Source organism: Xiphophorus maculatus, chromosome 4, assembly GCF_002775205.1.
Source record: "Xiphophorus maculatus strain JP 163 A chromosome 4, X_maculatus-5.0-male, whole genome shotgun sequence".
Classification (NCBI taxonomy): domain Eukaryota; kingdom Metazoa; phylum Chordata; class Actinopteri; order Cyprinodontiformes; family Poeciliidae; genus Xiphophorus; species Xiphophorus maculatus.
In genome coordinates, this window is record NC_036446.1 from 17,171,484 (window position 1) to 17,183,807 (window position 12,324).

Below are 12,324 nucleotides of genomic sequence, written 5' to 3' on the forward strand. Positions count from 1 at the left end.
AGTATTTCTAATTAGTTTCCCAAGAGGTAACACATTAGGGAAAATATTTTTAATTGAATAAGTACCAAGAGCATAGAAAATGGTTAAATGAGCTGCAATGAGAGTGCTTTTTAAATCTTTTTTATCTCCCATAACACGGAACAGTATTGACTTTGAGATGTAAGGGGAATCAGAATGAGGACCTATAGGCTGGCGTGATGTGCATGTACCAAAGATGAAGCAATGGCTCAAATAAGGAGGGGTTACTGACACGCTTCCATTGCAGCTCCTAAAACTGTCTGTGATTAACTTGCTCTATAAAGTTTTTTTTTTCCTTATTAGCTGCCTTAACTCTTTACCCCTCCTCCACCCGCTGCACCTTCTCCTCCGCTGCTCTTGCACCCTTTTCGTTCCTCCTGCCCTCAGCCCATTGGATACACAAAGTATTCATTCACATTTGGATCCTGAGGTCAGAGCAGGGCCAGCAGGGAGAGACCAGCGAGTCCCCCATAGACAGGTCAGGAATCTAACACGTAACTGACCAGCAGCACCGAAGTAGCCTTACTCGTCTTTCCTTTCAAAAACCGTGATACTGTGTGGGAGAGCAGGGAGCGAGGGCATGTGTGAGTGGAGCACAGAGACAAAATAGACATTCATTTTGCATGAGCCAAGCTCCCTCATATTCGGTGCATTCATTTTCTGAGATATTACCAGGGTGCTTTAATTTGATGGAAGTATTGTTGCTTAGATTTCAATTTTTCTATCAGTTTGAGTGTTTTGACAGCCATTTCAAATATATATGTACATATTCAGTGTGTCCATTCTTAATTTAGTTTTAGTTAATAAGTAACGCAAGTGGCAATTATTGTTACTGATAAGAAACACACATTTTGTCTTTGTTTTTGGACGTTTTTCTCAGTTGAGGTTTTATGAGGTGCACCTTGTGTAGGAGAGGAGACAGCTTCTAACAGTGTCGGTGGGGTGGGGGTATTAAAAGTTGGAAGGGTTTTGCTGTTTATTTTGCTTTAGAAGAGGGAGGAGTGTCCTGTGTACGGAGTGCAGAGGTGCTGATATGAGGAGCGGACAATGCATGAAAGCTCTCAGCATGGGTCCTATGTCTCATTGTCCCATGGTACCCTCCTGTCACTTTCATTTTGCGCCCTCTAGTCCAGAGTCAGGCCAACTTTAATACATGGAAGGGGAGCACTGGGTGTTGGGGGAGGCAGAGGGGGATGCTTAAAAGACGAAGTAGGGGAGAAAGATGGAGTCTCTGAAGTGTGAAATAAGATTGCTTTTTATCCGACAGAACAGCGCTATGGAAAAGGAAGCTGTCCACCCTGGGATAAAGCATGGGGGGGCGCACACCTATCTGATTTACTGTACAACCCTGTGACACCTGGCTAAAACTGATGACAGCAGCTTTGATAATGATAATGAGAGTAATGAGGGCTTATGGACAGAGCCACAGCCAGAAGGAGGCAGAACGCAACCTTCCTTCCAAGAACTCAGAAGCCCGGCAGAGGAAGAAGTTCAACTCATCCCTCACAGGGGTGATCCTGGGCACATGCATGTCAAACGGCAGCAGGCATTAGTGTTATTGTCTGAGAACTGAATATGCAGCAGAAAATAGTTTGAGAACCACGGGAGCCGTTTTCAGGTGGGACTGCAGTTCCGCACTTTTAAAAGGCAGTTACCATCATAGCGGTATATTCAGCTGAGGCCGCGGACGGAGGAGGAGCCTGACCCAGTGAAAGATATCCAGAGTGACTATTATTACTTGCTGCTGCTCTTCTCTACAGTCTGGGAAGGAATACTGGAAAGTGCAGTGGTTACCATCAATTATTTATTAGGCCGTTTGTGCTTGTCAGTCTGATTAGCATTAGTGTAATCACTGCTCTTCGGGGGGAAAAGGAAGACTGCTCTCTCTCATCTGAAGGTAATCTTTCCATTTTCAGTGTCTCATCTTCACCGGACAGCTTTTGCATAGCATCTGCTTTTGTCATCTCCACATATTTCTTCCCGTTTTCCTTTCCCCATGTGTTTCTGTCTGATGCTGTTCGGCCCCTTCCCCCCGCACCTCATTAATGTGTGCGAGCAAGTTGCTCTCTCCCAGCTTGTATAGAGTGACACCTATGGGTTTGAGTAGGCCTTTGCAGTCGCAGGCAAGGAAGAAAAACTCATGGGGAAAGGCTGCAAAGCGCCTGAATGATGTGCGTGTGTGTGGGGGGGTGCGTGTGTGTGTGTGTGTGTGTGTCTGTCTGGGAGACGCTGAAACAGAGAGCCCATGAACTGTCCCCACTGAGTGGCTGGCAGAGCAGGGCTGAAATTTATATGCTCAGAACAGATGAGTTTAATCTTTGTGTCGGCAATAGGCTTATTCAGCTTGCATGATTAGATTAATGGAACTGTTTCATATCATTGTATTAGAATGGTTAATGAAGACAATTAATTAGAAGACAACCTTCAGGCTATTGTCCTTTACATCTTTCAGATTTGGGTTAGAAATGGCCCAGTGCCATAGCTTTGAGTGTTTCTCCTAATCTATTTCCAGAGTTAATCCGCAGCTGCAGTTTTAGTGTCTCTTCCATTTGCATCCTACTCTTAGGCCACTCGTGACCTTTCATTAATTAAAGTCGACCTAGCTTTAATCATTCTGTAATGCGGTTGTAGATGAGACAAGAAATGGGCAAAACCATTTGCCGCTTAGAGATGTGAAAGCGCTGCTGGAATCATACGTCTGCATTTCTGTATAAATTATGTATGGGGTTCTGTGTTGTGCAGGCTCAAATTGTCATGCATGTTGATTAAACATCTCGATAAAGCAGAATAAAAAACATGATGGGGGGAAGAAACGTATGCGTACACATATGTGCAGGTAACGTGTTTGTGCTCGATTTTGGGGGCGGGTACACGGAAGCTAAATAGCTTTAAAATGTAGGCTGCCTATCACAGTAATGTTTGAGAACAAAGTAAGTATTGATGTGTGGGTGGAGAATTAGTCTCACTACATGTGTCACATAGCAGAAAATGACACATTGCCCCAATTTTAAAGGTTAAAAAAATTTACCTGGGGATTATTTTGTAATCTAAGCACCTATGCAACTGCACAGCATCCCAATTCTCATGCAGCCGTGGATATTTATGCAGACATGAGGTAGATGGAATTAAACGACCCTGCACAAGATTTTGGACTCTTAGAGAACAATTGGTGTTTCTTTCAGCAGCCCGGAATGTTCTAGATAGAATTTAGATTTTTTACATTTAAAGAATTTTTAAAAATTACGTAATTATTTCTATTCTATGTGTTAGCCTTGCCTTTAAAAATGTTTATTTAAACAATGGATAGCCAGAATCCTTACACTTCTGAATCCTCTCAGACAGCTGTTTCCTACAACAACTGTATTGGTAAGCAGCAAGTGCTTGCTAGTTTGTGGTTGGGAATGTAAAACGTGTTTCCCATTCAATTATTGTATTGTTTTTTTGTTATTGTTTTTTGTTACAGCATAACCTCTTTAAACAGTGAAGCAGTTGTGTGAAAAGTTATGTTTCTTATTCCAGTAATTTTCTTGTAACAATTAATTTTTAAGCAACTGAAGATTTACCGTGGATTTTGTTTGTTTGTTTGTTTGTTTTAGGATATATCTCAGTTATGACCCTGACCTTAATAAGCAGGTTTGTTGATGAGCAGGAGCATTCACTAATTGAGAGAATTAACAGGGAGTGATGAGAGACAGAGTAATGTTATGAATGCGGTTTTGGCTCATGGTATTTAGGTAGTGAGCTCAAACTAGATGCGCGATGACTGCAGGGCTGAATACTTGACCAGGATATTTCAGTAGCTGTTGTACTTTTGTCAATATATCAATAGCTCATAGAGTAGAGACCGAGGCATGAAAGCATTTTCAAAAGAGCATTTAAGTACATTTGCTGAGAATTAGCTGACTTGTGTAATAACTGATAAAGCCTATCGACTGTGGCCTAGTTTACTGTTGTCAAATCAATGCTGTTGCATGCAAGTCTCTCTACTTTTAAACAAACTTAACAGGCAGAGGGGATGTTCACAGGGCACTGGAGGGAAATAAACATGATTGATGCGCTTTTTATTATCTGTTTTTGCTATCTTTTCCTCTGTGTGTTACTTACAAATGGAGTTATTGGATATCCATTGTTGGGACTTTGACGCTCCTAAATGGCCCTGATATATCGAGCTAATGCTTTTAAGATGGTTACAGGGGATTTCTGACTTTGACTTGGCATAAAAATACATTGAATTTTTGGCCTGAAAGTTTTAAATATTTATGATTTTTTTAATAGTAGAATAACAGAAGAGAAAGTGGGTTATTGGTATTGGTTAGTAATTTAGCAGATTGCAGCAGGGGACAGTAAAATGTGTGTGAGAGAATGGTGTGTGATAAAATGTCTATTTCTTGAAGGATGCAGTTATTTTTCCATCTACTAGAACACGTCTTTTTTTTCCTTTTGCAGTTTTGTATCCATACTAAATAAGAATAAAAAAAACATTCTTTCCTCTATGAATCAATATTTGTTTTCCTCTTCCCTCATGATTCAACTGATTTAATAATTCAAGTCTGACTAAATATTAGTGTTATCAGATACTACAGGAATAGAAAGCAGATTCTGTCTTCTTTGTCTGCTAGCCTTGCAACTATGTGTCAGCAAATGTAATTGTTGCGAGCTCCTATAGAAAAAAAAAATTGCTGCCGTCCCTTTAAGTGCTTCCACCAATTCTGATGGTGTGGTGATTTACATATTCCGGTCTCCCTCCCCCTTCAGGAGAGCTGAGCGAGGATGTGGAGGCTGCTAGTGAGACCACCACAGATCAGGAGGACCAAACCAAAGACAGAGAAAGTGGGGGGGAGAAGGAGCTCACCAAAGGGACAGGTAAGGCCAACATTAAAACACTTTTTTTCAGGGAGCACTATATACAGCTGCATGGCTGCAACTCCTGAGAGATGTAAACGATTGACCTTAAGTCTAACTAAATTAAACTTACTTTAATAAATTAAAACAAAAAACTTCACAGGCTGTTTTAAAATTATACTATTCAAATCAACAACACTGCACACTACAAATTGCGCTAGGAACAATACAGATAGGGTAAGCAGTCAATCTATGTGATAAGTTGAGGTGTCATGTGACTCTTGTTTTGTTTTTGCTCAATAGATGAGCAGGGCCTGTGTGCAGACTCCCATGTGATCCTCATTCTCAACTGCGGCACACAGAGTTGGACACTAGCAATACTGATTGCATAGGATGTTTTTTTAATACTGGGATTTCTATTTCTATGTTTATCTATTATGTTGTGTGTATGCGTGTGTGTGGAGAGGGTGGGGGGTTGGGGGGGGGTGTCTTTAGCAGGGGCCTGAGCTCAGGTTCAGGGGAGGGGTCTCTGGTCTGAATTTCTCATTAAGCTTGCTGCTTTTCATTCTTCGAATGTTAAACACTTTCAGAAACCACATGGAAAGTTTTAAGGAGTTCTGTTATTAGTTTTAAACCATACTCTTTAAATACTTTTGTTGAAATGCACACAGAGACTTTCCGAGAACTTAATTGCATGATAATATTTACATCATTTCAAATTTCATCAAACAGTGCATAGCTGTGAAAGCTTTGGCATACTTGCAAGAAGTGTTAAAGTAACTAGAACATGTAATGGAGTCCCAATATTATGTTACCATTAGGGATGGGCAATTGTTTTGTAGTTCACTGCTATTAGAATATAGAAATTGATGATCCTTGCAAACCCCCAAAGGCCTACAGTCTGACATTATTGCTTGGATGGGTATTTCTGCAGAATTGTATTTTTTCCACTGCTGATTCCCTAAGAGCATCAAATATTATAAACTGTGATTAAATGCAATTAATACATATCATTTAATGGTACTTGCACTATCTAATGTGAATCATGTGCTAATAAAGCCGATTTGTTAATGAGTATATTTTATTTATTTATTAATTGTGCTTATGATGCTCTGACTACATGCAGAGAGAAATGACATTTTAAATTCATTTTATCATGACTTCTATTATTGCAACTAATAATAACATTTTAAGTTTATTTAGTTAGCTCATAGTGGTTGTGATTCTCCACTAAGACAATATAATCTTTTAAACATGTCTGCAGCTTTACACACATATTTTGTCATGACTTAATATGCTAAAACAAATGTTAGCAAACTGAATGTAGCTGTAATATTGTTTTGAGCAAGTATTAAAAATAATAGAAAAAAATTGTTTTTCTACAAATTGACAGAGGCATGAAAACAATAAAACTCCAATAAATGAGAAGCAAGTTCACTTCAATTCAAAATGAGGTTCTTTCCCATTATGTACCATGCATGTGCATCAGAGCATCAAAGTGCATCAAGCTCAAAAAGCTTCATTTATTTACTGATTGCCTTGCTTTTCTTTATTGTCTTTTTTTTAAGATAGGAAAATTTAACCTTGTTGCAGTTCTCTCTTCTCAGCTCAGCTAAATCTCAATGGTTGTAATACCAAAAACAAAGCTGCGAGTTTAGACGTCTAGTATGCCATAGAAAGGGTGCTTGATTTTAATGACTCTGAACAGTTTCAGGCCTAGATAGATGCTCTTCACTTGTCTAACTTCTTGCGTCTCATTTCCTTGTCTAACTGTGAGGTGTTTTGATTTACACGAGTCAGGTTAAAAGCTGCAAAATAATCCGTACCTTTTGCATACCAAAGTTTCTATAAAGTACAGATTAAAAAAAAAAAAACTTCATCACAGTGTTTGAAGCCTTGCCTTTGTAAAACATCTTTGATATTTGAACTTCTATTTTAAATGAGGCTGAGTTGTTTGTGCTCTTTGAAAGGGCGACACTCCTCTTTGATGGAAGAAATAATGATATGCATGCCTGACTGAATATGGCTAAAAGTATGTTTTAGCACATCAAAATAAAGCACTTTAAAAAGCATTAAAATGAGCTGGCCGATTAATAATTCACTCATACCTGTGGTGCACAGGAAGACGACTCCTTGCATTAGGATTCCTCCTTTTTGAAAGGCATGCAATTTGATACAAGCATATTCAGTTCCTTTCCTCCTCTGTCAGTCACTAATCAGCAAATAAGAGTGTTTCTGTGTTTTCACAAAAGAAATATGTGCTTGCATATGAAAAATTTACAGCTTCCCCGCAGCTTATTAGAAACGCTTAGTTAAAAATAGCATTGCATTAGGGAACCAGGTCTGAGGTTCTGTTTGATGTCAGTGGAAAGGAAGGTGGGTGGGTAGGATGGTGTGGTGGGTTCAAGGCTGTGTTGGGAAAAGTAGACAGCTTGAGTTTAATAGGAAGGGCTTTTTTTTGTACTTCCTGCATATTTAGAAATACAATACCAATTCCGAAGAAAATGCAGAAAACCTCCAACTTTTGTTGGAGCAATGCCTCACAATGCATTTGGTGAGCAGAGGAGCACTTGTTTCAGCTGTTGATTATCAGTTAATGTTGCATAGGATGTTACAACATGGCTGATCTGTTATCAATCAGAAAAGGTGTTCAGTCTCCTAATGTTCGACCCAGAGATCTTTCTAAAATTCATCATTAGAATGAGTGAAATACTTATTCTCATCGTTGTCATGTTGCTGTTTGGAACGGAGCGCAACATTGTTCCCTTTACAAATGACAGCCACTGTCAGATAGGCAGCATTAGTGAACACAAGGGGGAAAAAAAGCTTCCTCCCTTTTTAAAGCCACTGTCAATCTTATTTTCTCTTTCTTGTTGCACAGCTCCTCAGTATTCATTAAAATCATTTAGAGGTACATCAGAAGTCTTTGTAAAATGCATATGTATTTGGCCTGTCATCTCTTGAAAGATGTCTTCATTATTCCATAGCTTTTTATTTGTTACAGGGACAAAACACGTATGAGCATGTAAAGGCATACAATATATTTAGATGTCTTTTGCTTAAAAAACACTGTATGTTGTGCAACTTTTGAATTATCATAATTGCATTCAGACCCGGATAGAAAAAAAATGTAAATTCAAAAGTAATTTGAAATGGCATGTGAATGCTAGCTATAGCTGCCACTGAAGGGTCATCTTAAATGATATGCATAAAATATGTATAAATTGATAACACTCCCATTTTTCTCCTTGCCTGTTCCTCTCCTAGTGGAGAATCTACAGATTAAGGCATACGATCAGGATCCTTACCTTTATTAAAGCAGATGATGTATTTCTGCAGCACTTGCATGAATCCATAAGAATGCAGCTGGAAGTGAGGCAGGCTGAAAGTCAGTGTGGGTTAGAGAAGAAGGTGATGAGGGTTTGAAGTGATAAAGGGGGGTAAAAAATGGAAATTGTTAATACGCCTAGAGGCTCGGACACAGTGTGATCTAAGATATTTAGCATACACGGTATGGCGAAGGTTTTTACTAAACGGTATGGAAGAGATGAGGAGTTGCATTAAGAAGAGGATGAGTATAGCTTCTCTAAAAAGTATACCGTCTCAGTTCTGGGCTTTAGTGGAAGTTGATAAATAATTCCTCCTTGCCTTCCCCTATATTCAATTTACACAAGCTAGAACAAGGTGGTGGAGGCAAAGGGTGAAAAATTATATTTTTGTGTGGGTCATCCACACTCTGTGAACTGTAACACCTCAGGGAACAGACAGACTTATAAGTAGACTAAAATAAATGGTTAGCATGGACCAAACAATAAATAAACTGTTTTGTTTATTATTTGTATAGGACAATTTGTGAAACAATGGACAGTTTTAAGACAGTTTAACATATTTTTGTCTGCCTAATTAAAATGAATATATGTCATTTTGCAACTTCATACACAAAAGCTGGAGAATTTATTTTCTAACTTGCATATTTTGTTGGGGTTTTTTTACTCTTAAGCTATTAGGGATATTGTGTAGGTGTGTTTTGACACAGTTATGTCTTGCACCAATTAAATATGACACACAAATTCTAATTCAGTCTGCTCTTGGCTGGAGTATACAGTATTTACACAACCTGTACATAAATATTTATGCCCTTTGTTGAATTCATCAGACTTCATCATGCCATCTCTAACCACACCTCATTCATAACAATTTTAATCAGAATCAAATGTTATTCAAAACACTGAATTTAGCGGGGGGGGGGGGGGGGGGGGGGGAATTGTGTTTTTTTTTTCTTTCACAAAGATCTTACAAGAGTATCAATAATATACATCCCCAAACAGATTCTTTGAGCTATTTGTATTACTGCAGTTTTTGGTTTAGTTCCTTTTTTTAAAAATAACACAGATGTATCAAGAAAGAAACTCCAAATTATCTTCAGCTAAATCTCAACACTAAAACTGAATGGCTGTCTGATTGAAGACTGAGCAGCTGCAGTGCATGTGCTTACAATATACAGCCTGCGTGTGTGTGTGGGGGGTGTGTGCATGTAAGTATCTGTGTGTGCTTCTGGCTCCATATCCACCTGCTGTTTGGGTCGATGTGCTTCAGCGAGCACATCTGCACATTCAGGTGTTCTGTGGGTAGGAGAAGCAGATGTGCTTTACACGTTGCGGCGGCTGCATGTAATCTGGATAATGAAGCTGATGATTAGCATCCCCTAGACGCAACACTGTGGCATTGCAGCCCTCTCAGTTTTTTATTCAGCTCTGTTTTGTGCTGCTAGCCTTTTGGCGTGGCATATCCAGAAACACACAAATCAAATGATTCGAATTGCTCTCCGCCTAACATTGTGCATATGCAGATTTTATTTGAGCACCGTTGAAGTTGAAATTGCACAACTCCACTCAGTTATAATTCAATTATTCAGGTTTAGAATGGCCACTTTAACTTTTGGGTCATTCAGTATAGTGGTGATTTGTTATTGCTAACAATAACAAAACAGGTAGGAACCTGGGAGATGGAGCAGTGGAAACGTTTACATAATCATGTCACGTCCTTCCAGTGTTTGTCATCCCTTAAATTATAATTCCTTTTGTCTTTGAAGATAATAGGCCATAAATTGTCCTTGTTTGTTACCCACCTCCCTGAAAGCTCAGTGTTTATGAGTCTTCCACAGGGTTTCTAACATTCAGAGCTGTGTCCTGCTAAGGCGAAGCACTTCTCCTTCTATTATACATTGAAGCCTACGAAATAGTAAGAATTTGTAGGCTTCTAAAAATTCTCCCCATAGCTGGACATTTTAACTTCCTCATAACTTACAGATTTTAGTTTTTTGCTCTTTGCAAAATAAAAATGTGTGCATTTTTGCTTCCACATCCCTAGTTGAAATCTGCTCTGTTGGGTCTTGCTGCATAGTAATTACCACAGAAATAAAAGACGAAATGGAGCACTGCCCTTTATTGCTTTGGGCACCGACTCAGGCCACAGATTAAAAACCCGGTTAGGAGTGGAAGGGGGGTGGTGGGGCGAGAGAAAAGGCAATATTGTTAACATAGCAAAGACAGAAAATGACTCGTAGCACTGTGGGAGTTGAATCATCTCCATATTAATAGCCAACTCGCCATGGGAATAGAGGTGAGGATTTCACGCAGCGCGAGAAGCTGAAGGGTGTCTGCAGGGTCTCGGCGCGTTGAAGGTGAAAGGTTTCAGTAGGAATGCTTCTCAGAGCATCCTGGAGTCCCAACATGAACAGGTTAATTTTTCACTCTACAACATGGCATGGACAGGATGTATGATCTTTTATGATGTTAGCAACATAGGCCTGAACCTGCCAGGGCATGAAATTGTAATCAAGCAATAGAAGCTGCAGAGAAGACATCCACCTTATCTCAGCTACTGGGGATGCTATTCAAAACACCAACCACCTCTTTCCATTTAATACCGCTTGGTATGCTGTTTATTTTTATTTCTACAATATGGATAACCTGTCAAAAAGACGTACGTTAGGGGCAGGTGTGATTTTTGCACTCATGGAAGATTTCAATGGTAGATGACCTATTGTGGTTAATCCAGCCTCTGCTGTGTCAGTCACTCTGTCCAGCAGCCATCTTTTTTCCACTTGAAAGCACAACAAGGCAGCAAGAATTTGCTCCAGAGACCAGCGCAGAACGCTGGCAGCCCCCTTTGCTGCTTGACTAATACAGTCCAGCTACGAAAGAGAGACAAGGTGCCAAAGACCAATTCACTTACGGGACTCGACAGCAGAAAAGCCTTTGGTTTACGGAAAAGGGGCATGAATTAATAATCACCTTATTGGCTTGCGGTTTTGTTTTTTTCTTTTCTCCTGCTCTGTATGCCCTGCTGGTGCTTTCACACAATAGCCATCCTTTGCATTTGACGGAAGATGTTTATTGCAGCTGAACGTTCTCTATCTAGTGAAGGTGCAAAAGAAGACATTAAAAAAGAATATCTGACAAACATTAAGGTTTAATGCACATTGACTTTTATGTTGACTGTACACGATTTGCAAGACTGAGTTTTAATTGGTGAATGTCTTGTAGATTTATATAAGCTCCTAATAATATTTCTCCTAATCAGCGATTCATTGGTGAAATCAGAGAAAAATTTAAGAGTCCTTCATCTTCTTTCTTTAAACATTTTTTTTTAGCCTTTCTTCGTTTTAAATATATTTATCTTTTAATCCACATGCCACCTTTTCTGATTGTATTTAAGTTTAAAAAATTGTCCTTTCATCAGACACTACAGATAAAATAAAATGAAAATGTTATTTTTGTTTTTTTATAACCAGAAAGTATGACTCTTTGTCAGCAGTTGATATTTAAAGCATGTCCCACAGGGGCCTGCTTTTATTCCTGCTTGTGGTAATCACTGCCCCTTTGGTAGTCCTCTGCACAGTTTTAGTCATTGTTTTTGAGCCAACTCTTGCATCATTTTTGGACATAAATGAGGGAATAAACCTAAACTAAAATTGTTTTGATTTGATCTCAGTTCTAGGTTTTGCAGTGTTTCAAAAAAGTCTTTTCATTGCCCATGACAAGAAAAAACTATGGAATCAGTAGTTATATGTTAGTCACAGACTGCTGATGATAGTGTTGCTCTGTTCCTTAGAGAAGCAATGGATCAGATTTATGAAGTCCTAATTAGCCATGACAGAGACTGCACCAGAGAAAGGCCTGTGCAGCTCCTCACCTTACATGCCTTCCCTCTCACCTACACTTAAGCATGAAGCACCTCATCCAGAAAATACAGATCTTTATCAACTTTCAGAACAAAAACAGCCACTTGTTGCACCTCTGGTGCTAATTGAGCAAGTCTGGAAGCATAATTGTTATGCTTATTCTCTTAATCATGCGACTGAGAGGAGGTTTGATACTTTCCTTACTGTATTTGTAGCTGTACATTTATGATTTTACTCTCCTGAAGTTACCAGCTCAACCCTCACTAAAACGTAAATAC

The 12,324-nt window shown here is 39.2% G+C and overlaps 1 protein-coding gene across 4 annotated transcripts in view; it reads left to right on the top strand.

The window, feature by feature from the left end:
• zfhx3 (zinc finger homeobox 3) overlaps positions 1-12,324 on the top strand; it is a 222,154-nt gene that overhangs the window by 188,949 nt on the left and 20,881 nt on the right. For all 4 annotated transcript variants that reach the window (XM_023332816.1, XM_023332819.1, XM_023332818.1 and 1 more), the window contains one exon: positions 4,774-4,881. In XM_023332816.1, the coding sequence (XP_023188584.1) occupies positions 4,774-4,881 (108 nt within the window). The remainder of the gene's footprint in view (positions 1-4,773; positions 4,882-12,324) is intronic.